Source organism: Chelonus insularis, unplaced genomic scaffold (genome assembly GCF_013357705.1).
Source record: "Chelonus insularis isolate UGA/USDA-ARS -01 unplaced genomic scaffold, ASM1335770v1 contig_397_pilon, whole genome shotgun sequence".
NCBI classification, from domain to species: domain Eukaryota; kingdom Metazoa; phylum Arthropoda; class Insecta; order Hymenoptera; family Braconidae; genus Chelonus; species Chelonus insularis.
In genome coordinates this window covers 752,236-780,233 of record NW_023276552.1, presented here as the reverse complement: position 1 = coordinate 780,233, position 27,998 = coordinate 752,236, and the positions used below count along the sequence as shown (strand labels likewise).

At 34.7% G+C, this 27,998-nt stretch overlaps 1 protein-coding gene across 2 annotated transcripts; it reads left to right on the top strand.

The window, feature by feature from the left end:
- Positions 1-245: 245 nt before the first annotated feature.
- Positions 246-26,141, top strand: LOC118067806 (uncharacterized). 2 transcript variants are annotated; one of them, XM_035084765.1, is made up of 7 exons: positions 246-540; positions 1,860-2,349; positions 21,849-21,992; positions 23,498-23,826; positions 24,435-24,709; positions 24,802-24,853; positions 24,920-26,141. In XM_035084765.1, the coding sequence occupies exons 2-7, from the start codon at positions 2,037-2,039 to the stop codon at positions 25,544-25,546; spliced, it is 1,740 nt and encodes a 579-aa protein (XP_034940656.1). In that variant the 5' UTR covers positions 246-540; positions 1,860-2,036; the 3' UTR covers positions 25,547-26,141. The 2 variants fall into 2 exon arrangements, with proteins under 2 accessions (XP_034940656.1, XP_034940655.1); XM_035084764.1 differs by having other exon boundaries at positions 24,802-26,141.
- Positions 26,142-27,998: the final 1,857 nt, after the last annotated feature.

Genomic DNA, 27,998 nt, shown 5'->3' with positions numbered 1-27,998 from the left:
TTTTTCCATCATTGACACGAGTTAAGATAAAAATATATTGGAATACTTTGTCAAAATAAGAGATAAAATGGTTAGAAAAAAAATCTGAGAAAAAAGTATGACAAGGCAAAAGACTGTTTGCCTGACGTACGTATGTTTGTTGGATAAAAAGACAGTGGATGTAGTTTATTCGAGCACATAGGTGGGGATGTTGAGAGGAAGTCCCGCATCGTGACTGTTCACTCGCTTTAGTCTTACGATCTCGTTCGAAGTGTCGGGACGTCCAACGTCTGTTGTTGGAGTAATACAGTATTTTAGTTATCATTTTGACAGTTACCATAATATTTTTGATATTTTTTTCAATTAGTGTTCATTTGTAATAAAAGTTAGAGAGAAAAAAAAAACGATTTTACCATAAAATTAATTAGAGTAATAAATTTAAATGTGATTTAAATATTTTTATTTTTTGTACGTACAATTAATTTGTCATCAAGACCCTGAAGAACTGGATCTACTAGTGGAAGATTTTATAAAACTGTCAACATAAAAAAATGACAAGATGTAAGATTTAATTATTATTAATGATATGATATTTTCAATTAGATGAAAAATTAATGACGTGATTGAGTATTATTTAATTGAGAGTTTTATCTAACAATACATTTTAACTGGTTTGACAAGTACAATCAATAATGATGAAATTATTCAAAATGAATTTTTATTATAAGAACAATGAGTGTTTATTACTCGTATCTTTTATATATAATCCACTACTACTTTATACTATTCTGAGTCTTTATAAAACTGGATTTACTTTGAAAGAATAACAAAAAAAAGTTACTGATGCGTGAAATTTAATTATTACTGAAGATTTTCAATTCTACAGCAAACAAATGATGTAATTTATAATTACGGGTTTGATTTAATGTAATAATTCGATTGTTGTGACGAGTAAGCATCCGGTTTACGATTAGTCACGGTCAATTGCATTTCACGATCCGAGTGTTGTCAACGAGATCAAGATCCGCATTGCTGCAGAAAGGGAAGATGATTAATCATATGTCGTTGACTAGGTAGACTTGAACTTTCAAATAAGTAAAATGACATGGTCAGTTATGCGTATAGTTAATCGTTGGTAATGTCACGAATGGATGCATCGTAATCTCATTGAATGTTGATTGAATCTACTAAATGGTACACAGAAATATCCAGGAGGTCTGACAGTTGAAACGTCCAATGAGTTGATAAAAAAACAGTTAATTTATGCTGATCAGTTGGTGCAAATAAATGAACGGTTTATTCTGATTTAAAAGGAATAAAACATCATTTATTCAGTTCATGAACACTAGTGGCGATGTTGCGGTATGCCACGTGCTAATCACCATCATAAATTCATCATAATCATCATCCAACGTCTAGAGTCGCAAACATAATCACCGTTAACTGAAGCACGCATTGATTCTTTATACTGTTAGATATTCTTCTAAGCTAGAATTATCGTTTCTCTTTTTCTAAACGCACCCATACATCATTTTGTGTCCTTATCCTACAATTCAGTAACCTCTTCTTTCTTTCTTCAGCTTCAGAAATACCCTGAACACTTTTTTCCATGAGTAATGAACCTTTTTAAGCTATTGAACTCTAACCATTCATTCAGCATACATAATTTTCAGCAAACAGATGTTCTACTTCAATCCCTAACAAGCTATGATTATATATTTAATGCGATGAAAGCGTAACAGAATCTTCTAAATGAATTTTTTGTCATGATCATTCAAACGTCAAGATCATCTCAATTTTTATTTTTTAATTTTTTTCCTACTTCAAAATGTTATTTAACACTGAATGAAATGTTACCGAGCCTTTCTTCTTCATTTCAGATTGTAACTGGACAGCTTGAACTAGGATTAAAGACTAAATCTAAGCCAACGACAAAGAAAAAAAGTGCTGTGAATAATAAATGTTTAACATGTGGAAGTAAATCTTGATATAAAATCCAAGTGAATAGAATAGAAGTGTCTTAATACCTTGAAGAATTTTTTAAGAAGAAAATCAATATGTCATCAAGTGGTGAATTCTCCACGCTTTCAAGCGGTGAAGCTACTGGGACTGGTGATGACTCGTTACCAAGTTCTCGAGAAGCTACAGCAGAAGCAGCCAGTTCAAGTAGTGGATTTTTACCAATTCGAGAATTCTTGGATAGGTTTTCATTACCAAGAGTTGTCAGAGTAGAAGGTGGTGGTGGAAGACCCATTCTTTTGTATAAACAGCAGCAGAGATCTCTTAGGATTACTGCAACACTCCTGATGCATCGTTATCGACATGACATTAAAGTAGGACCGGAAATTGTAATCCCTGAAGGATACCCTGGTAAGTAGTTCAACCTGTTATCTTATTTATTATCATATTTATCTCAGTTCTAACACATCTGATGAAATATTTAGATAATAATGACATAAGTAATCTATTTCTACATCTTACACTTTGAAAAAGGTAAAGAAAACATCACAATCTCATTCATTGATTACCTATTGATGTCCACACACCATTAGTGGTTATTGAATATCAACTTGATTTCTTTATGAAGAAATATTAACTAACTTGTTGGAGATTATTGAGCCGAGAAATGGTCAATTACTGAAACATTTGTCAAATAGTTCTCATCGCTGACCTTTATCGTTTGACCTACGGAAATCCACACAAGCTATATCTTGCGTACTATTTCGCCGCGGGAGATCATTCGATGTGCAAGCTATACCGGTATCATAACAGGGAATAAATTACAGTAAATTATTGGAATACGGTTGCAGGGTCACGGGGCGAGGTTGGGGTGTTGTAAAAAGTAACGATAAATAGGAAATATACGATAGCAAGTGCAAGAGCCCACGCTATATGGACCCCAAGTGAGTACTACATGGCGGGAATGAGCACGCACACCAACATTCCGATCATCCCAACGACTTTTTGTAGAAGCATCGATCACGTCTAACTCTGATGATCGATCGCACACAGTAAATCCTATCACTTATTCCAATCTGCCGCTTGTTCTATCGCTATTCTACTAGGTTCGTTCGCGTAACACGGCTTTTCCCAACAAGTCGATCGCGATTCTTCTTTTGACGTTCGGTAAATAATTCTCGCGGTTTCAGTTTTATTTATACTCTTCAATACCAGTATAAATCACCTGCAACTTGGAAATTCTTTGTGATTTTCACTGATTATCTCATTATTTTCTATCGCAAGAAATAATAATTGAATGTTAGGTGAAGAGAAAAAAAGAAATATCATTGTATTTTTTCTTAATTATAAAAAAAAATTGAGAAATCAGTTGAATGTTAATATCTGATTGTGATGGATTGCAGATACATTAATTTAAGGTAAAATATTTGCAATGTGATTCTCAATAGTGAGAAATTACTGAAGAAATCATTTTCATGATGCCTAGAATTTCATTCATTTCTCTCAGTGAAAATGAATCAGTTGCAATTTCGAAATCGTTGGCCGTTCAAACAGATCTGAAGATTGTTTTTTTTTTTTATGTATAAGATATGATAAGTTTGATGAGAAATTTTTGATGTGGAGCAGAACAAGCAACGTAAACATGGAGAAGAAAATAAGTCGTGATATTAATTGACTGGAATTTTCTCTTTCAAGAGAATTTTCTTTGATTCAATTAAGTCTGACGACACGAACATGTGTTAAGACTCCTTTGTATGAATGTATTTAATCGTTAAAGACTCACCATACATTTGTATAGTTGTCTAGATCATTCATGAAGTATTTGTAGTGGACATCGAGTGATTTAGACTAGGTTCAATGTAGAAAGAAAGTAATAGATAGCTATAAGAGGTGATACTGACGGGTTAACAATGAAGTCTGAATACTATGCCTTCAAGTAAGACTTACTTGCTGCATGAACAATTACTTTCAACAAGGAATGCGGATAAAAATGCTAGATATACCGAGCTAGTAATTTGTTCATTAAACATATCTTATGAAATTTTTTCCTTCACTCCAAAAGACAATTGGATGATTTTTATGACCTTTTCGTTTTGCTAAAGATAATTTCATAAAAGAAAATACACCAAGATTTGCTTTCTTGATTAGACCAAAGCCGCCTTAACGCCTTAACTTCGAGACAAAGATTATTTGCTTATTATTAGGACCAGAAAAATATCATTTTTTATTGAAATTTTGTTAGACAGGATGAATCAGACCTATAATTCTTGCTTGTTTGAATTGATTTGACTAAATATTTTTTACTTGATAGTAAATTTATGAGCTGTGGGTTTATTTTTCATTGAATAACGGACAGAAAATACCGCCAATCAATTGCATCACTTATAGCATTGTTTTTTCTGGTTAGATAATTGCCTGACACACGTTTGAAAATGTTAGATTATCTGTGGCTATTATTCAGCTTGTTTGTTGGTAATTGAATGATTAGAGAGTTGTCACATACTTTTAGACAAGGTGCCGGTTTCAAAAGACTAGTTTTAATAAAAATTGGAGATTTATCATTAACCTTTTCAAACACAATGTGATAAAAAATTGTTTATTTTCGATAAGCTTTTTTATTAGAGATATCTAATGAATCTATTGACGCTCAAAAAAAAATTCTTTATTGGTAAATCTACGATAATTTATTCAGAGTATCCAATGTTAAATCATCTATTCTATCGTTTTAATGGATTTTTTTTAATGATAATTGGCTATTGATATTGGTATAGCATAATCATTTTTATTCTTTTATCTCGAAATTTTGTTATTCAAAATATTGATGACTATTAACAAATTAAATAACAATAAAAAAGCATCAATTTATTTGATGATGTGAAGAATAATATTTTACGATGCCAAAAATTTTGAGATGATGAATACCAATTATTTACCAGTAATGTCGTAAGAAAATTACTGACGTTTAAAAAAACTCATATAACTGTAAGCTGAACAGTTTTTATCTACACGAGACCTTCAAGCAGTTTAATCATAAATAATAACTATCTGGAGTTAAAATTTTTATTGAATAATAAAAATTAATAACAGCTTCTTATTATTCATATGTTTTGAAATTTATTATTACCTTTGTTCAAATGTAAACCTAGATTCAATGCTTAATATCACTACTGACTTAGAAATCGTTAGGTTGATGAAAAAAAATATCGTCTCTAATGATTGACTATTCTTAGGTAAAGAAAAAATTTTTATTTGTGATGTAGACAAAGTATCGTGTGGAAAGCTGTCTAAAAAAGCATTTAAGGTGCATCATAATGGTAAGACTAAATGCAGGATGTGCAACACAAATAATAGTATATCCAGTATAAGTAAATAAATGTGAAAAGGTGATTCACCTTCATGGTGAAACTGACAGGTAGAAATGACTGAGCATTAGGTCTATAAATAGTGAAGTAAAGTACGAGTTAACCTAGTCAAGCGTGTCTTGCATTATAAACTAATAACCTCCTGATGCTCTCGCAATGCCACGCGTTGCAACGAACTGCTCAAGAGCTTCTCCCGCCCATTTAAGAACACGTATATCTCTGGCAGAGTGCATCGGACACGAAACTTTTCAGATTTACCCCTCGCTCTCGAGACGACATAACAACGGGTTAGCACGCCGTACATTATGTGGTGTGGTCAAGTGGTAGGTGGTCAGTGACATACGACTGAGGATAATATTCCAATCGTATTAGCATAAAGCTCATGATACTTTTGAATGAAGAGGAATAAATTATACGAATACGATCTCTCGTACACTTACCAGTAATGCGTAGGTTGAAATTACGTTTCCTTATGCTGCAATTGTGTGTCATATATTTTCAAAGCTCCAAGCAAATCAGTAGATCCCAATCCAAATGATATCGATGTTAAACAGCGATGAAACTCCTTTCACAATCACAGTATTCACAATAGCTTTCTAACGAAGTTGTTTAGTTGTTTGCCATTTAAGTCAGATTAAATAATAGCACCTATAAAAACAAAAAAATTTATATATATAATTATATCCTCAATATATATTTAAAATAGTTTCATAAAATGGTGGAAATATTACTAAATGAGTTCATTTAATTGGTGCTAATGATCATGAATACTTGGATGATTTTTTTGTGTAATTGAGGATACAAAAATTTTTTTTCAACGGTTTGATCGTTAAATTAAGCTTATAGTTGGTTTATTACGGATGGCTAAGAGCTGTTGGGATAATTCAGGATATCACTGTAATTTAATTTATTTAAATTCATTACCTGTATCTTTATCTTGAGCGGGGAGATTGAACGTACATGAAAGAACAGTGTGACGTAGATATTCTTTAACAGAAAGTTCTTAGTGCAAGATAAAACTAAATCCCCGCCGCGAACGTCCTGATCGTAAACGATAAGAACGTGATCTCTCGCGGTAACTTGGCCGCATCACCAACGCTTGATTTCAGCCTGGATTCTCCTGGTAAAAATGTGGTTAATTGCAGGCATCGCACGTACCCTTCTTGCTTTTCTCCCTTTTGCCTTCTTTTTTGCTCTTTTAGTCTCGTCTTATTTTTTGTGTTCTTCTTTTCTCTTTTTCAGTTTCATTCTCGAACACGAAAAGATCGGATCTTTCTCTTTTCTTCGACCAGCACATGATAAATTCCACGACAGAAAATTCTTCGCGCGTGTGTCGTAAAAAATACAGTTTGTCCTCCTTTAAGCAGTTCAGTGACTCCAAACGAACGATAATGAGACTCTAGATAGTTTTAAGTATTTCTTTTTTTCATCGCAATCCTTTTACCACCCGCTTTGTATGAACTTGCTGTGTTATCATTTTACAGGTCTCTCTAGCGAGTGGTCTATCAGCTTTTATTACGCCGACTTTCTGTGATATAGAAAAAAACTTATTAGTCTGATATAGTCATGGAGCTAATGAAGTTATTGAATTTAATTATGCCATGGAATATGGATTGTGATTTTTAATTATTCCAGTCATTTCAGATAGTTTCATTAGTGATATTAAAATTTTTATATTTTATATTGAATCGATTTTGCTTCATATATTCATTATCAGATTGTGTAAAGTAATAGTTTTATATAAAATGTCAAAAGAATTTAATTAATCTGATAAGCTTAAATTAAAATATAAACTTGATGGATATTATTTTCATTTTTTAAATAATCTTGAATACCATATCGTTAATTTATTTCCAATCAATTCTACAAGGTAATAAATAAAAAATTCTCTTTGATATATTTATCAATTTTCTTTCTTCAGTTTATAACTCGTAAAAAAAATTTTATCAAAAAATAAATCAATATTTTTTTTTATGATGCAATACTAACTGTAATTTTTATTTTAAAACTTTTTTTTTTCCTTAAAAATTGAAAACAAACGGTTTATTTATCTGCATCATAAAAAATGAAGAGAGAATTTAAATGCAATGTGATACTCTTCCAGAGTATCGTGGGTGAAAATAAAAGAAGTCAAGGAGCATTTGCTTTGCATAGAAAAGCGGAAGTAGAATCTTCCAACTTTTCTCAGTGCATAACATAGTGATTTACAGCCAGAAAGGCTCCATATTTTAGAATGAGCCTGGGAGGCAGGTAAGCTGGTGCAGTTAGTAAATGCCAGAAGAAAAGAGAATAAGCATAGAAGAAAAAGTCTAAATATATATCATAAGGTGGAGTCGACAGACGAATCTTAATGCCCCCGCACTCTCGATTCTCTTAACTTGTAGACTTGCTGGCTCTCGCGCCTCCGGATTTGCATAAATCGTCAGAAAGGTGCGCGCAGGAGGCGCGAAATCGAAAGTTCAGGCTTCGTTGCGTCAAGTAACTTAACACACTTGCAAGTGTTCACGTTTCTCTGATGCATCCACGTAACGTCCGCCTTTACGACCTTCTGCAGTCGCGGGAATTCATTTCTTCGGGCTCTCTTGAACACTTGAACGATACGTATACGATATACAAGAGAAATATAATCCTCCTGCAATAAATACTTGGATAAATAAAACGGAAGAGCTGTCAACTTATTTCTTATCCCTTTATTTCTTTACGATTTATGAACAATTTACTTCCGAGAGCATCAAGAAAATATTCCCGCTCAAGTATCAGAGGCAGAAGTTCGAAGAACGACAGCCATTATCTCCGGGAAATCAAACGTCAAGATCGTTTCGTTACGGCTTTTATTCGCGAATACTCTTTGCACGTGACGCGTAAGATCGTAAATGGTTTATCATTCTTACCAGCATCAGGAACTTCGTCACATGTCTTTCTATATCTACCTACATGTGTATGAGCAGCATAAAAGAGAAACGAAGGAAGTCTTGCGTAGTCAGACAGATACACTGTGGCATGCATTGACCATCAAGACGTGTGGAACGTATCGATCTATCGAAGGTCATACATTCATATACGAGCCAGAGAACTCACCAGCGATGCAAGAGCACGAGGACTTTTTTGTCTCTCTAGCTTGAAGGTCCGCAGGTTACGCGAGTTGGCTCTTCTTTTTATTCACTTTGTCTTCTTTCTTCTCCTTTTTTCTCATTCTTGATCACAAGTATTTTCATCGATACTTTTTTCTTGAATTATTGAGTTTAATTGAGGTACTTTGTTCTGTAAAAACAAATGAAATTTTTATTTAGCTATAATTTTTAATTTTTCTTAGAACTCTTTTCACTTTCTATTCTAGGAGTTTATTTATTTTAGCTGTTAATTAACATTAGCTAATAGTTTATGTTGGTTTAGGATTTTTAGAGGCTGATCGTTGATGAAAAAAATCAAAAGTATCTGTACTTACATGGAAGTCGAGCTCGAAATTTTTTTGGAGTACCAACGTCTTTTTAGAGCTGTTGAAGTATTTTTTAAAATTATTAAAATGAGTGAATAGAAATAAATAGAATCATAAACGATTTTTGATTTTTTTTTGTTAAAGAATCAATTTACATTAAATGTGATTGAAGATTGCGTGAAGAATCTTGATAAATAATAAATATCATAAAGTCATTCTTCTGAAGATGCGAATGATCTTTCTGTTGAGTTATTTAGTACATTCATTATTCACTTTGAAGCTTATCCAAGTGTGTTAGTCAACCAGTGGAAATAATTCTAAAAATAAATACAATGAAATGAATAAAATCAATAAACATGTAATTGAATATTTTTTCGATACATACCTTCAAGATGTGATCAAATAAATTGCATAAAAGAAAACTTTGAGCAAAAACACGAATTAATTGAGTGGAATAGTCAGGGATTGTTTAAAGCAAAAAATTATAATCACGACGTTTAACTCAGCTTTTAAATCAAGCAACTTTCCTCAGATGTTGACGACTGAAACAAATTTTTATCTAAGTTTTATTCTACAGAGTAATTAGTTTTAATTTTATCATTAAAATAAATTATTTAATTTCATCATTATTTTTAAGAAGCTGTAAGGTTTGTTTTTTTTTTCGTTACAAAAAAAAATATTTCTCATTGATTAGTTACCCTTTTGTTCATTCCGTCGTCTCTGTAGGATAGTCTTTTCAACATCGAAATAACCTTGACAGTTGCGGCAATTCATTAGTCCTTTTTTCCTGCATTGACTTTGCTTGATTTTTTCTCCTCTCTTTCTTCTCATCCCTGTGCTCACGCGCGAGTGAAATTTTTCCACGAATCTCCTGGTGCTGTATAGCCTCTATAGCTTGACGTCGTCGGCGTTCCTTTGTGTCGATGTCCCAACACGTTTTCATCGTCTTCGCAGGTTGGCACGCAGCAGCGTCTTTCCCTTGAAACGATCGTCTGGTGCATCATCAAATCATGTATAGAAAAAACATTCTCAAAAACGTACTAACATTAATTTATGTGAAGTGCAACGCCTTGGTCGAGAGAGGGTTGATGAGTCGTTGAATGTCGAAGCTTGAGGCCTACCAGTAGATCTCACTGAGTGCCATCACGTATTTCTACGTGCTTATAGGCATGTAGTTCTCTTCTCTCTGCACTCTTATATTCCTATGGGTTGCGTGTATACTGCACTGACAAACTTGTATAGTATATATCTGCTTTGGTCAAAGCTCAAAGAAGTGGATGTCCTTCTTGAAGAAGTAAATTCCATTGTCTCTTTAGGTCAATCAATCGTGCCAGCTCTTAAAACATTTTACTTAATTCTTACTACTCTATATTGCTGACATCATGCCCAAATTGGTAAATATATGACTACTAAAAACGTACAGTGGAGAAACATTTTTATAGCTTGCAGAAATTCTTTTTTGCAAGCCCAAGCTGATTCTAGTGCTACAAAAATGGTCAGCTTTACTAATAAGGAATTTTTTTTTTTTAGAAAAAATTTTAATTCAATATTACATTTATTGTTGCAGTTAATTTGCTATTAATAACTATTCTTTCAGAAGGATATATTTTTTTTAGTAGAAATAGTTTAAGTTTGCTAAAAATAAATCAAATCTAAATGAATTAAATTTTTGTTTACATAAAAGTAAAAAATCTCCAACAAATTGGTATTTAATGAATACAAATATCAGTACATTAATTAACTCTAAAATTAATTAACCCTTGGTAATAAACAAAACTTCTGAAAAAATTTTCAAGTGCAGCGCAAATATATAAACGATCCCAATCGATCATGTACGTATTTAATGAAACTTTACATTGAAATTAGTTAATGTAAATACGTTACTGATTAGCATCTCCACTCCCATCCTATTTATTCTCGAGACACACCTCGTGTAGTAAATATCTCTGATTAATATAAACATGTCAGTACATCTTACTAGGTCAATTAAACCAACAAACCTGATTACACGTACGATATTCTCCATAACTCACAAATACCGTGCATAGTTTGAATCTAACATATGAAACCAGTTGGCATATTAAGAAAGTACGCAAAAAACTTATGACACCTTATCTTCCAAGTTCCCACGAATATTTCCTCTAGGAGATTAGCTTCGTTAGCCCATTGACCGTCATGTGTGCCGTGATCCAGAGAGTTTGCGACCGCAAGAGGTCATTCCACTATATTCCTTAAATGAATTACGATGTCGAACATACTGAGGTGCGGCTTCATACCAGTTCTTACTCCATTTGGAGTTAAAACACAAGAGCTGATTAATCAAGAGCATTTGAGAACATTTTATAAAATGAATGAAGCTAAAATACTTGCTTTTATCAAGCACTTCTTCCGTCAAATGCACTTACCATGTCAGCAGTACTCTTCTGCACTAATTAAATGGAATATTAATGCAAGTGAAATAAATATCGAGGCTTGAAGAAGACGCATCAAGCGTCACGTTGATCGTCTAATTCTCACGCTGCAGCCGGATAATTAGTCCCTGACGCTGCATATCGAGAGTGAATCCTAGCGTGGTAGGTCGTCATTGGCAATCGTGAGAGTGATATGTAAATTAGAAAAGAAAGAGATAGTATCCTCAAATGGTTCTTCTACCAAGACGAGACATTGAGTAGAGTCTCATTGGCATTCTCATCGGCATTAAGGGATTGTCTGTCTCTTTAAAAGATGTAGGATCGTTAAATTTACACTCCACCCATCTTCTTATCCTCAACAGTCTGGCAGTTGCAAAAGTCGTTTTGTAGACGGTACACCTGCATCCTGTTTACATCTGATTTATCTGTAGATTTTGATACATTTTTTTAATACTGTTGCTTTTGTTTATTGTTCGTGATTCTCACAAACTCGCAATCACGACTTCGTTTGAGTCTTCTGCTTCTACTTCTTTTGATCCTTCTTGTATACACTACAGCTGAATTCAAACATTGTTACCAATTGATTTTATGCCTTCATGCCAATCGAGTGATCACGTTTAAACTGTAATTTCAGGATTATTCTTCCATAACGGACTAGTTCTTTCTTTCTTATAGGGTATTGGTTGGTAGGTAGGTACATAGATAGATAGAAACATGGCGTGCATACTTGGTGTTCTAACTCAACCCGCGGGATCTCTTCAGATTCTCAAGAATTAGTCTCTCGTGTTCTCGATCCAGCGCCACGAATGTTGCTGAGTCGTGCGGCATTAGTTTCTCTGGAGGCACGAAGAGGAGACGAGGGACCTAAGAAGAGAAAAACAGAAATTGCCATCGCATGCCTGGACATTCGCGTCTATAACTGCCACGTTTTGCTGAAAGAAAAATTTACAAGGTATATCGTAGTGATCCCAGGATAATCCTCACGTAAGATCCGCGAGTATTTGTCAGAGATGTAAATATCCGGGAGGACCTGAGAGCATTAAACGTACATTCACGTTTGCCGACAAATTGCCCGCATGAACTAGAATAATTAGCATTGCGAGCGGCTGCCTGTGGGCTTTGCTGCAGCTCGAGGTATATTGCTACGTTGTGATGTAGACAGTCCAGTTGCAAGAGCTATAAACAGAGATAGAGACACCTCAATGCCGTGTAGGTATTCTACACTCTTGAAAAGTTGAACACAAACTCGCCCAAGATCCTTACTCTCTTCTTTGCCCTGTGCTTTTTCCATTTTATACTGCGCGCTCTCATTTCCTCTTCCCTCCTGAAAGAAAACATAATGTGCTAGCAAGACGCTGCCACGTTTAATCAACCTGCTGACTTGATGTGCCAGCTTCAGCCTTGTCTGCTTAGGAGTGTAATTTAATACTCACCTTTATTGTACAAACTGACACTGCCATTCATATTTATACAATTTATGGGCATACCCAACATTGTATCCTCCTAATTATTTATCCCACTATTTGATTTATTTACGTCAAATTAATAATATTTTTAACTGAGATTATTAATTTAGAAAAATCATTCTCCAACAACTCTCAATGGCTTAAAGGTCAGTCAAGAGTTGCTGGAGGGTAGATGTAGACAATTTTCTTTGAAAAAAAATAAATAAATTTTCTGACAATCTTTAATGACCTTCATCTTATTGTTTTCTAAATTTCTGTTAGTTTTTTTCAGCATATTATTTTTACCACCAAAGTAAAATGACTGGCGTCTAGAAGCTTGAGTAACACGAAACTCTATACTTCACGATCGAAAATTCCGAAGCATCATTTGTTCTTGATCCGGTAATCCAAAGAGCAGGAGTTTACTCGCGGATTTTATTTCACGGCCGGCACGTGCCTTACGCGCGTGCACGCCTACAGCCGGAAATCGATCAATTGCTTGGTGGGTGAAACGCAAAAGCGCTTGAGCAATGCTAATTTACGCCAGTCACGCCCTGGGGAACCCTTGGAAAAAGGGAGTGGCTCACATATGATAATTATTATTCACGAATCTTTAACTTCATGATATACACCTATAGATATATACATGCTACTTGATCGTTTCATGTTGATTTCAAATTACAAATCACTAATCAATTATACCGCAGCGAAATATCTAGAAAGCGTGTCGTCTACACTCGAGTATCTGGTCATTTTTTAATTCCTTCACTTATACATTCAGCATAGCAGAGCATCAATAGACCTAGAGTTTGTCTGAAGCTTAACTTCTTGAAGAATAATAAGAATCCTTGGGTGCACATTTGCTTTTCAATGTTTAAAACATACACTCAAGTAGAGGCTTACTCTCTTAAAATATCAACTCTGTGTTACGATAGTGCGCCGTGTTTATGTTAATTTCTTCTTTACGAATAGCTACGTTACGACCAACTTCCATTGTACCCACTCAAGCCTGTCGTCCACTTTTAATTTCTCATCTTTGTCGACAATAATCTGACTTATTTGCTCCGTCTTACTCCCACATGCATGCTAATAATTACCTTCGTGAAGCTGGAGAAATCGAAACCTTTTTGTTAAGTTGTTGGGTTCATTAAAGTGGCAATGATCTACGTGTTACAAGTCACTCAGTAATATGCTCCTGTGAGTGAATATAATAACGACTACAAGCATGAAGACGCTAGAGCTATTGCAGGGCTTCAGTGAAGAAGAACCAAGCACGACAGATCCGCTGAAGATCTTATCAACTTATCGATAGGGAAATCAGATGTTTTATTTCATTGCTTGGAAAGGAAAGAGATATTTATTCTCATCAACCGAACATGTTAATTAATCAGGATAATAAAAAATGACAAGTCTCTTTGTGGAGATGGAAAACAGTTGGAAGCTGAACTTGGTTTTTATCAAATTGAATATATTTTTATGAAATATAATTTGTTACTATGAATGTTGGGGGAAATTTATATCTCAGTCCTATAAAATTTATTATCAAGAATAATAAATTTTCAAAGTTATCTAAAAAGTGTGCTATTTATATTACCGATTCATTGCTTTAGTACTGAAATCAGTAATAAAATTTGTCATATTTTACGACAAAATCTACTACAAACTTCCTTTAGAAAATATTAGCGATGCAGTAAAATTAGACATCTCCCGTTATGGAATCTTATAAAAGTAATATCTATAATAATAATGATAATAAGAATAATAGCAATAATAATATTTATTTAGCGGCCGAGTTAATGGGTAGATATATAACTTTACGGTGTATCTGTTTTTAACTTGGTGGTGTTTAAATGCGTATATAGAATTTAGTGGTCTAAGGTAGCCGTAAATCTCAAGTAACGTTTAACTCGAAGACTGCTATGTAAATAACAGTTATTATAGATATATTAGTGAGAGAATTTAATATGTTGCAATGACTTTGTGAATTTTTTACAGACTATTTCAAGAGCATGTTGTTAAAAGTAACAAAAAATGATGACCAGCGAGTAAACAGAAAAAATTTTAATGTCGTGTAAGACGATCAACTTTGAACGAGTCCGGTAGTAGTCTGGACTACACAACCCTGTGGGCAAGATAGCTAAGTGATCACCGACTAGATCACGTAATCTTGCTAATCGCTTCCGGTATCGTTGGCTCTTTAAACGCTTCTAGTATGACCCTAAGTAGTTCCCGGACTCGTGTAAGCCATGAACGGAGTGAATAAACTTCAGCTACTGCGTCGTAAGTTGCACCTACCTGCGTACAGCAATTGCTGCAGCAGCTACTTGGTAGGTAGTTCGATTAGGTGTTTAGCCGATTCACTTAATGAGATTCACCATTACAATTTGACGAATCGGCTTTTAACAAACACGTTGTAATTTCCTAAAGTACCCTTATGTTAGCAATAATGACTCATAAAATGCAGAGAAATGTTGCGGATTTTTGTTCGGTTGAAAAAAAAACCTAAGAGTCTATGTTCTAAAGTACAGAACACCACCGCAGGATAGGTTGATGTAAAATAGTTTCAACGGAGTGTTTCAAGAAGCCTGGAGGAAAATTCCAGGATGCTACTCATGACACCTGGCCGGGTGGGAGCAATATTACAGGGTCATCGGGAGGTCTTGGCTTGCAGCAACAGCACGGAGGGAGACTCGTAGTCCTTCGGAGCTAACCAGTCACGAGGACTCTTCTAGATCCTGCTATTGTATAGTTCTCAACTCAGCTCCTAACACGTTTCTGTCCTCTGGCTCGCATTCCTATTGAATCTGAGCAAACTACACCAGTTTACTGCATTTATTTTTTAAAGGTTACATACCAACAGCTGTTAAGAAAATTTATGATTTTAGAGTATTTTATTCGTTTTTTGATCGTAATTTTATCGATAGAATTTAGCACATACGTTGTTGCAGCATCTTTTTATTGTTGGAATGGAAATACCTGATGTTTTAAGAGCATTGAAAAAATAATTTACGAGAGATAAATTTTATTGAATGCTATCAAGATTTGTTGATAATCAATAGGATTTATTTTTAATTTGATGATTTCTTAAATAAGAATAGTCTTAGATGTATGTCTAGGTCTCATTGTGGGAGGCCAACGTAATAGAAACAAGATTAAAATTAAAGATTACCATACTCTGATGATTAGATGGATAAGAATAATATGTAATTTATGAGTAGGTAGAATTGATATAATATTGGCGTTGAATCACATGTTTCAAATACTCATTAAAATATTCGATTATCCGGAAGAAATGGAGAGTGGTGGAACGTGAGTCGACCACGCGATACAAGGTCAGCGATACTGGTAAGCTTGGCGAGGAGAAAGTATTCAACTTATTTCTCGACATCGTTCGACTTTCAGCTTGTCGTAGACTGTCGAAGAAATCATTGTATTGTATTATATCATGCCTACATAATGCTCGAAGCAATCAAAGCAAGAATGATCTTTTCCAGTAGATTAAAAAGGAAGATTGACGCGTGAATATTTAGTTTGATAGATTATTAAAAAGTGATACTTGAGTAATTGTAATTAACGGCTATGAAAAAAAGTCATTAATTATTTAGCTCTTGTGCTGTGTATAATAAACTGTGGAAATATGGTCTTATCACTGTCTATCAATCATCAACACTCGAGTGACGAAAGGGTTGCCTACGAGGTGTCGAGCGATTAATAGCATAGTAGATTATTGCAAAACTCGATGATCTCACTCGTTCTCATTCCAATAATGGTATTGCATTCCTCGTTGGTTCAAAGGATCATAGCAGGAAGATTGCAAGTTATATCTAAGCGTCTAGGAGGTCAATGGGTTAACTAGGAAGCTGGTTTCCAAGCTGTTTCGAGTTTCAAACACTCACCGATTGCGCTCACGCAGCAGATCGTAATTACTTGACGAACTTACACGTTCTCGGGGGTTATGCAATCACGTGCGTGCGTTCAGACTCGCGTATCTCGTAATGCCTACGTCGAGAATATGCTTCATAGTCAGCCACGCCTAGAGAAGGTTTTCAAAATGACTTGAGATGAGACATTAAAATCATTTATCGTTTTAAACATAAACAAAATCATTTTTAACGCGTCAGTAATTTTCATACTCATCTATCTTGATTGTATGTCATAAATTTTTCGTCACGACCCTCTTTCACTTCATTATTACCACGTGCATCTATTGCTATTTCTAGTGAAACTCATTCCCTATTAGCATTTATTGTCTCGAAATTTTTTTTACATTTCACAAACACAGTCTTTGCGTCAGGGATTATTTTTTCTTTGTTTGCTACTTAATTGTGTAACGGAGCAAGCGTACTCGCGGGTTCCTAAACCCACTGGAATAGAACTAACTGGTAAGTGTGTTCACGGAAGCCTCGCATTTCGCGTGGGTAGTATCTGATTCACGATCATGTGCCATTGTTGTGTATCTCCTATGCTTGCCCTAATCGGACGAGAGTCGCGCGGAGGCGAACCACAAGGATCTGCGTCTAAATAAAATTACCTGAGTGTTTGTACTTTGTTCCTCTTGGTGTACAAAATTATATTGATTTTTTTTCCATTGCCAATTAGTTGGTCTGACGAAAGAAAAATTCATATCCCTTGAAAAATTATTTTCCATTTATTATTATTTTTTTTCTGCTTTCGAGACATCAATTTCACGAGGCTTATAATAAATGAGCTTGTTGAAAAAAATTATTTCAACTTCTTTATGAATTATTTATCGACTAATCATTCAGATAAAATGAAACAAAGCATGAATGATTTGTCAAAATGATAAATTCTAACAGAAATTTGAATTTATAATTAAATTATAAATCGTTTAGCATGGATTTATGATTTTGATAAACTATTATTCATAAAGAATAATAATACATTAATATAATCTCTGCAAATCTTTCCAGTAATTTATTTAATATGCTATCTAGATAAAAGAAAATTTCAATCATTACATAAAATGTATAAGGAATAAAATAAAAATAATGTTACATACTAGTCACCATGGTTGCAACGTAACACATAAAAATCTTAGAAAAACATAAATAAACAGCAATGGAAACTAGTAATCTATTAAAAGACAAATATTTCAAGTAGAATTGCATAACGAAAACTACGTAGCAGCATTCCAGACATTTATTTAATCGATTGGAAATTTGCCATCTTCAATTTATATGCGAAGAATCTGGTTAGAAGTCACCTTGACGGTGAGAAGAGAGTGTAGGTATTGTTGGAGTGAACGAATTTAGTTGATCTGTAGAAAAGACTGTTGAGACTCTTATTGCAAGTATCGAAGAAGGTGTTTCATGCCAGTCTTGTCGCGTTGCGATCGACTATTCTACACAGACATGACAAGAGGGCGGATGACAGTCAACGATCAGAGGAGAGGACAACGAAGCTGCATACGTAGAAAACCTACATGTCAGTAATGTCGAACGCCTCGTTTGATCTTTCACTGGTACGGGTGGCGGCATGCTTTCGTATATAGCAGCTGCACTGACGACGTAGCTAAAGATCTAGAGAGGCTTCTGAGAGGATTCACGTTGATCTTTGATACTCACGACAGCCCGCGCTTGAGTTCCTTACCAGAGGAATGAAACTTACTAGACAACGTCTCTGATGTCCAGCAGACCAACAAGCAATGATCGATCATGTTTAATTCCATCATCATTTTTTCTTTTCTACAAGGGGGAAAATTTATTTAAAATTATTATTCCTTCAGGTTCGTTGTTCTAACACTTTTTCAGTAGCTAGTGCATTACGTGCATCAAACGATTTGCATAAAATAGAAAGAGACTTAAAAAAAACAAAAAACAAACTATCAAAGTCTTACGATATTCTTCCATGAGCCGCACGCAATTTACTTACATGTCACGTAATCGTTATTTATTGTAATCCGTAATTTTTTTTTACAAGAAATTAGCATGTAAAATTACCAGGATTTTAAGCTGCAAGTCTTGACTTAGAGGAAGGTATATTGAACATCTAGTATTATGAGAGGAATACAAGAGAGAAGCCAGGGGAATGTTAATAAAAGAAGAAGAATAAGAAAAGATTAAAGAGGAGGTAGCTGTGTTATATACCATACGCATCGAGCAACTTACACGGCGGTCAAAGTACTGGTATGATTGTCATGACACGTTGACAAGTAGTATTTACACCTGATCGTGTAACTTGAAGATGACGAGTCGCAAGTAGGGTAAAAAAGTGCTTCATTTACATGTCAGCTGGTGCTTAAACGAATACCGAGAAAAAATGCATATGCAAGACAGAGAGAGGTAAGAGGAACGATTTGGATCGGCATATTCTGGTGTAGCCGTCCTTGAAAGTGAAATTCCTCTGAATAATTTCTGAGAATCCCTTGCGGCATCATACAAGTTAATTTTGATTTGCAAAAAAATAAGTCAAGAAAAAAATACGTTGTTCAAATGGAAGAGTATAAAGCGTTTGTTGTAATAGTAGGTAGTTTAATTAATAAATTAATTAATTAATTGTGTTAATAATAATCTCTGGTATATATTTAAGTATCAATTTGCTCGCAAAGATGGTAATTGTACGCGTGTGCACCGTGCGAGGAGGCAACAGAAATCAGTTGCGTAATGTGAAAGCCGCAAAAGGAATTCACTCTTACTTACGCTTAAAATCGACCCCCATCCCCGGATATAATGGGAACGATCTCTTGAATAACATATCTCATGCATATTGCAATAATATTTGGTAATATATAGCCTGATTGATTCGATCGATAATCGTTTTTTTTTTTTGGCTATTAATTTTAAAATGGATAAGATATATTCATTTTATTCACGTCATTAAAATTATTGAAAAGAAATTTGACAAGCGTACGCTACGGCATTTCTTATCGAAGTTAATTTGCTTCCACGATTTCTCGACGCTGCAAACGAACCGATCGACCATTTCCGAGAGGTTGTTTATCACTTGACGCATTGCACGTTCGCGCAATTCCGCACTTCAGACATATGAGGATGAGAATTATCCTTCTGATTTCCTGGATAGACTAGGATTTTTCTTTTTTTTTGTTGCATTCGTTTAATTATTGACATTAAATTCAATTAACTTGATACTCTTATTCAGAATGTATTGACGGATAATAATTATATATAATAGCTCACTGTAAACCTCCCTTTATCGCGATGGTAGCTCTGGTTGCGGTTGAGTAACGGATCAAACCCACAATACCAAGTGTCTAAGTTCTATCTTGTAGCTTCCTGTAACTTCTTCATAAATTCCGTGAGTGTTTGTGATGTTTAATTCTTTGATGCGTTGGCTTTCTCATGGGCTACGGTAAAAAATTCTTCATTTTCTTTTTTGAATCAGAAAAAAATCATTAATGAAGAATGTCAATTAAAATTATTGGTTCATGAATAATCTGCTGTTGAAGAAGAAAAAATTCTAAACAATTAATAACCGTTCTGCTATAAAAATATTTCTTGTAACATTGTCAACTGAGTAATTATCCTCTTTTTCTGAAAATTCTTCAAAAGCCACGTAAGCCATTAAAATTATACCCACTTAATCAACAGAAAAAATTCAATAAGCTACCAAGCCACGTGCAATTCTTCGTGAGTAATCGATTCAATCGCAATTAAAACTCGAAGGATCAATGCCAGAACAAGAGAAATGAAGAAATGACGAAATACTTTATTCATATATGGACCTAAAAATCCAAAAAATTCCTTAGTGGATCTTCAACACTCTCAAACTTTAGGTCTTCCATCAAAAAGGAAATACCAAATCCTAATTAAAATCCCCTGATGGCAGCTGTCGGCCGGTAGCAGTGTTATCGACAAACTTGGTAAAACCAATAACTAATAGTAGGTCGGCCACGTGTTTGTATTATTATCACCAGTAATTATCTTCAGCCAATGAGAAGTATGTAGCATGCTCCAGAGGTTTCACGATTTTTTTCAGTGCTCTAATCTACTGTTGCCGACATTTTCCACGACGACCGTAACTACAACACGGCTTGAAACACATCATGCTGGTCTCGTGCCCAAGCAATTTAGTTTTTTTTATGATTCAACATCAACCCTACATCGCGTATAAAATGTCTTAATTGAAATTGCGGAAGTTCAAGTATTAAAGGGCACTTTGGTCACGTCATGGCAAGTTTAACGGCGCGTGAAAAGGAAATAATTTGTGATCGTAAACGTCGATATATCGGTAGATCACTCTCGAGTCCGTTATATAGGTCCAATATGTGCTGGAGTCCGATTTCAGATGACGATTACTGAGAAAAGTTGAAATAAAAAATTTTTTACGGCAAATTACGATCCAGTGCGTGTGTGAATGCGACTGTGTCGATAGAACCATGCTGTTAGTCAAGACGAGAAGGATATTGCAGTGGACCAGGAGAAGGAAATTACACTGTTCAAGCACATGATTATATATCCAGACAATTATGATCTAATCGAGAGAAAATATATTACGAGTTATTTATGAATTTGTCGACTTGAATTTCCAACAGTTCTTTAGCTAATTTATGGATTTTGGGATAAATAAAATAATCATTCACCCATTACTTATACTTTTGTACTCATTCGATATTTAAGCGATAATCCACTCGATTATTTATGCATATTAAGTTACTGGAAATCCTGCAAGTTATTAAATTGTTGCAAAAGCCGTTGAATCACTGAATTTATTGAATTAATTAAACTACGAGAAAAAAAAACAAATAATTCTTTTTTATTACAACAACCATTAACTGCTCAGAAGTTGTAATAAATAAAAATTACAACAGAAATGATGAGAAAATTAATTTAAAAGAAAAAATAATCTTATCACCAAAGCGATAAAGAAAATTTATTTGCTATTACGTAGATTTAAAATTCATCTTAAGAATTAATCTGGACCGTAAAAAAGATCGATAAATACCCAAAAATGGATAAATAAGCCTTTGAATGAATATTTAATTTCTTGAATAATTTAATGCCATAAATAGAGTTAATCGAGAAAGATTGGCACAAAAAATGCGAAGGTAGGAATGATGTCACACGTACCTTCCCTGACCCACATGAGAGCGTTTGCACGAGAAAGTGAAAATACTAAGGCACGCAGAGCGTAGCAAATAAATAACAAGGATCTGAGATCTTTATGGCAATAGCCACTCGTCTTGGATTATTAACATTACATTCACACTTGTTTCACGCATTTATTTAACCTCTGGAAAGCTCATTTATAATGAAATTTTTTCTTGTTTCGTTTTCAGGTTGGTTCTCGGTGGTACCAAATAACAGCGGTTCCGGAAGTGCAAGGGCTTATAGAAAAATTGGTGCTCTAGTGAGAGCCGGTGTTCCGGCTTTTCTTCTAGCGAAACCTTTACGAGCTTATACTCTCACTCACTCCAAAATGGGTATGTATTCTTACGTATTTGTTTTCCCTAACGATAATTGTTTATTCAGGAATTCCAGATTGTAGATAAAACACGATATTTTATTAAAACATTTAAGAGATTTTGATATGCAGTAAGTAGAGAGATAATTTAATGTTAATATTTTTAAATGTATTTTTTCTGGGAATAGAGTCGAGGTTTAGAGAGAGAGAGAATATGCGCGAGAGAAAAATGAAAAATGATGCAAGTAAAATTGCGAATTAAACACAAATTTATTCGTTGGCTTGTCACTTTCCCACGAAGGTGAATTAACAACTGGATAACATAATTCGTCGCTATGTACTGCAATATAAATGGCACGCACCATGACGTACCGCAAACCGCGATTGGCACCCTGGCTAAACCTCGACGTGGACGTGGGTTTTAGTGTTTCAGTCATGCACTTTTATGTCGCTTTTACAGTGTTCTACCATGCTCTTTCTTCATAAACTCACTTCGTGAAGCTAAATACTCTTAAACTCAGCCGTTATGTTAAATACAACATCGCAGTTACACTAGAGTCGCTGGAAAATTTCATTTAAAATCCTTTTATTAACACTTATGGATAATATATTTTTGTGGGTTTCTAGGGGCATAATAAATCCTACTGGTTATTTACATTATTTTTATAATTGTTCCAAGCACATTTAATGATCCTTTAGAAATGTTTATTTGCAATAAAAAAAAAAATCAACGCAGCATGAGTGAAGAGAAATTCCCTATCAACTTGTAGTTCAGTCAAAAAAAATTATTGTTTATTATCTAATTAATTTTTTTTTCCTTAGAGTAATTTTTAGTTCATAAAAAGATACGCAAAAACGAAAATAATACCTATCTTTATGAATGATGTAAAAATGGATCATTATCTGAAAAAAGCATTTATAATTAAAACCCTTGAATCTGAATAACAACCCGTCATTTCCTTCCGTTCGCGAACGAAAAAAAGAAAAAAAAAAATACTTGGCAGAAAAAAATGTTATTTTTCCAAAGTTTCTTTAATCCAATTCCGTCAGTTATGTGCTAATTCACATCCTGCACGCGATGTATTAGAAAAGCAAAGACAAGAGTCTGAATATCTGCGATATAACATTTTCTCGAGTGCAGCGACTGGCCGTGACACGAATGTCAATGTGTCTGTTAACACAGCTTAGGTATATAGTTTGCACAGTCTTATGCGTTGAAACGTAGGCGAGTCGTGCGCGCACGTAACATAATAAGGCACGCGGCTCTCGGTGAAAGCCATGAGGCTCTCTCGGTGCTGTGTGACGTTATGCCATTGTATACTATAACGATTATGGTCTGATGGGATTTATACGTTTACTGGGGGTTATCCCTCGTACGATCAGTCGTATCGCCGTTATCGAGCTACAGCTATACAAACCTTCAAACGTGATTCCATCTTCTGTATTTATAGTCTTTATCATAAATATCATTTATTTCCATTGAATTGTATATAAATTTGTAATTAAATTCTGTAAACGTTGTAGAGAATGGCAATTTACGAGCACATTATACCAAGACTACTGTCAGAGCTGGTGAGGTTTTACGTTTGGCAGCAGTATTCCAGGACACACGAAGAGCTCCAGTATCCACCGGAGTAACCGGAGTGACGAGTGGAGCTTCAGAAAAGAATTCAAGGTCGTCGGAGAGAGATCAGTACGCCCAGTGTCTCGACTCTCAGGGTCATGAACTCTTTGCGCCTCTCTCGGCGAGAGGTGAATTCTATGCAACCTGTCAGAGTGGTAATCTTGACACCGGAAGTGATGCAGTCTTGTACAGGGTTCATCAGCTTGCTAAACGAGATTTACCTTTACGAGTAAGAACAAAAGATACATTGATGATATTTCTCTACTTTCTAATCAGACAATATTTTATTTTCAAATCTCTCGGGTCAATAGTCAGGATTGCATGATAAAACGGTTTCTAGTCAATTCACTGTACACTACTCCACCTTTCACTTAGATTCTATGATTCAGATCTATAATTAGATAATTACCATTAGCTGTCCTGACAAAGTAATAAATCTTTTTTTTTACTTCATTATACTTTTCAATCTACGAATCACTGTCGCAGTGTTATTTATGGTGATAATGTAAGTAAGAAATAAAACATGACAAAGACATTTCTAATGGAAAAACTACCTGTTTTGCGCTGGAAAAATATACGTTTTTTAATTATTCTATTGTCGTGCTGCACATTATGTCGTATTAAGTCGTTAGGAGACATAAAAACGGATTAATGTTTCATTATATTTCATAATATACCGTTTTGTTTATATGTTCATTATAAATTCATATTTCCTTCCATTTGATTGTTTATTTCAATTCTAATCCCTGATAAGTTGGAATAAATTTCAATAAATCATATTTCAACATGATTTTATTGACTCGATGAACTTCAAAATTTGATTATCTTAATTTTTAGGTACGATTAGTGGCTGGTCCATTACCGATACCACTACCAAGAGATTACAACGGTCTGATGCAACTGGAGCATGCAACAAAAGGACCGATAGTCTTAGGATGTGCAGTTCCACTAATACCAGAACGCCCACTACCAGGAACTGCAGTTCCTGAACTTCTAGAACTAGTAGCAACCGGTCCCGGTGCACCGAGAGTGAAACGAGCTCGACTAGGTTGTCCATCTGAAGCAAGGCTATTAGCATCTCCAAAAATGCAACGATTACTTTCCGCATGCCGGTAATATTTCTAGATAAATTTTTTTAATGAAGATAATTAAAGCTATTTATAGTTGTAAATAAAAAATAAAAAAAATATCAAAACAATTTCAGACGAGCGTTGGATCAAAGAGCAACTGAACCCCGCGTTGCACCACCAAAGCCAGTGAGTACTTGTATGCAATTAAAGGAGCTGAATTTAAAAGAGATAAAGTCTAAACCAGAAGCGAAGCCAATTTTACAGAGTTTAAAGGAAAGCTTGGAGCACATAAAGAAGACAACAATTCGAGATCGGAGTCATTCGAGAAGTAATGGAAGCACGAGTAATCACAGTTTCCTCGAGCGAATAACAAAGATAGCACACAGCAGTAGAAGTAGGAATCCTGCAAAGAAGTCGGCGTCATTCACCTTTGCAGTGCGACCGGAAATCGGCATGAGGTCACCGGAGCGTTACGCTAGTCTTGAATCGGATGCAAATGCATTGGGATCAAACGTGTGTATTGAGGGCGCTATAGTGCGGCCACAAGTGCAGAGATCGATATCAACAAGTGTCCTCGAGGTTCAGGATAGAAGTGACCTCGATCCTCCCTATTCAAAGGTCAGGGACTGCCTGACTCCGCTTCCACCGTCACCGCCGCCTAAAGTAGAAGATATCTACACTGAAATCTGCGAACCACCGGACAATAACCGTACTGGAAAAAATCAGTGTAGATCGCAAGAAACAAAATTACCACTACCGAGCAAGATCAGTACCAGAGAGAAAGACCGTGGTTACGTTAAACTAGCTTCCCATCCGGAAATCTCAGACTTGTCTAATGGCACAGAAGATGAAGAGAGTATTTACAATACTGTGTGCTAAAGATAATGGGAAAGGACTCGTTCTCATTTCATCATGTTACCAATGTGATTTACTTCCTCATTGGAACAGGTCAAGGCTGCTAGAAATGACTAATGTGCATGAAGATCACCAACGTTTCGTAATTGCTCCAGATCGATCAACATAACTGCAAGCCTTTTTTTATCAATTAAATTGTCATGGTCGACATCATCTTTTTCCTTACCTTTACGTCTTATATTAGTATTCTCCATGTAAATACGCTGATCTACAAGTTTACGCGTTGCGTGACTCGCACGATCCTATACCGTGGATATATGATTACGACACGTGTACTTGACTGTAATCTTAAACGCCCCATAAGAAGAATCTGTGGGGATCACGATGTATCGAGAGCCAAGTCTGTCTTCATGCCATTTTCTGCTTTTTCTAATAAATTCTTACATCAAATTTGCTAAAAAGCAATCATTGAAGGTAAAGTTATCAAGGTTTATCCCATCAATATCAATGGAAACTCTCATTCTCCATCATCTCTCTAACTCTAATCATTAATTTGTAACATTTGTATGTTGTGTAAATTCCAAGAAATTTGCGTAATAAATATCATATGAATATCAAATGATTTTTTTTCCTTTATTCTTTAGAAGTCTTTTGAGGTTTTACATTTATAATAGCATCATCCTACACAAGATACGTCTGTAGGGAATACCAAATTCAATTAACGCAGGTGACTGGTTTGACGATACCTCGGCCACAAAATTGCTGGTTGTCGCAAGCTAATCTGATCACTGATGGCGATTCGACGTTCCAAGGATTTCCAGTGACTATGCAACACGCCTGTAGTCATCAAAATATATAACTAATCCATAATCTTTTTATATATTCGAGTAATTTTGATTGCTTCTTCACTAAAATTCATCACTCTAGTCCGGACAATCTGCTCGTAAATCTTGAACTCTTATTTATTGAATTAATTTCTTAAGATTTTGAATAAATTTAACAGATTTCATTTCAAGATTCAACAATTAAAAAAATTACATAAATTATTTATCATAAATTTAAATCACATTCATAAGAATATAATTTATTGGTGGAATTGGAATTAAAAAAATTAATTCCTAGAAAATTTTACATCGAATTTTTTTTTTTTTTTTTAAGAAAACCTTGAAGATCTGGTCAATATGTATCGAGTCTTGTTAAAAAAATTTTGAACAAAGTCTTACAAAAGTTTAGTCGACGTTTAGGTAATTTCTATGAACCTCCTGATGCTTTGTTTAGCGAAAGAATAGTCAAGTCCTGCGGATCAGTTCTAAAGGACAATGATGATGGTGAATATGACAGATACATCATTTTTTGACAGCGCAACGAAAGAAAATGACAATGAATTGAGATGTGTGAAGAAAATTTTAAGAAAAAAGTGAGACGATGAAATAAGTAAAGTGTGATAGTATAAGTCGTTTGGATTGTCACGAGAATGAAAAAGAAAACAAGGTGAATGACGGTATCTTGCCCGCATAGCAAACGTTGTCCAGATACTGAACAAGAGAAAGTAAATAATCCATTGACTTTGATAAATGCGCCCGTGGATTCATCATGATGTCCGTTTTTGTCGTAACATACAATTGTACCACTATATTTGTAGACTACACAAGATAACATAGTTTATTTCAGCAAAACAAAAATCGTAAAAAATAATATAAAGAGAAATAAATAAAATTCCTGATAATCGAGAGAAATAGTTGTTGAAATTTTTCTGAATGTTTTCAAAATAAAAAAAATAACAGAAACAGAGAAAAGATATAATTTTGAAGCCGATAAATAATATCTAGTGAAACTGTCATCAAAGAACGTGAAAATAATTTTAAATTGAAGAAAAAATCTCGAGAATGAATTTATTAAAAATTCGAGAAGATACTAAAGTTGAAGAAGAATAATATAGTCACATACAAATATTTCTTGGTAGTGTCCCGTGTGCCCTTGGTCACGAATTAGAGAAAAAGACAGAGTTAGAGGGCCGCTGGCTGTAAGAGAGAATGCCGCGGCAAAGGGTCAGAGGGGTAGACGGGATTATTTGCATTTTAATTTGCATATTAAAACATGCCTCGTCGATCAATGGACCAGGCCAGCGAAATATGATACCACAAACTCCGCGCCCGTCGTATTAACGTTGTAGAGGTGAGTTACACGACCGCGAGGCAACCCGACGGCCATGAAATCGTTCACGCATGCCGATCTTGAAATATGCACCCGGGGATTGAGATTACCTGGCTCGATAGCGTTGTCTCGATCAGAGCTCTCGACCCATCGCACTATCTCGCCCCGTATTATTTGCCTCCTACATCTGCTCCAATGTATACTTTGAATCATATAACTATTTCATATCGATTGTAAATTGTTATAAAATTATTGACTCAGCCCTTTACTTTCTGACTTACGATATATTGGTTTAAACAATGTTATTCAACAGTTGTTATAT

Bases quoted from the DNA above. Each gene is read 5' to 3' on its own strand.
- LOC118067806 (XM_035084764.1), top strand. From the start codon at position 2,037: ATGTCATCAAGTGGTGAATTCTCCACGCTTTCAAGCGGTGAAGCTACT. The intron at 2,350-21,848 runs GTAAGTAGTTCA...TTTCGTTTTCAG, and splicing joins AATCCCTGAAGGATACCCTG to GTTGGTTCTCGGTGGTACCA. The intron at 21,993-23,497 runs GTATGTATTCTT...TAAACGTTGTAG, and splicing joins TCTCACTCACTCCAAAATGG to AGAATGGCAATTTACGAGCA.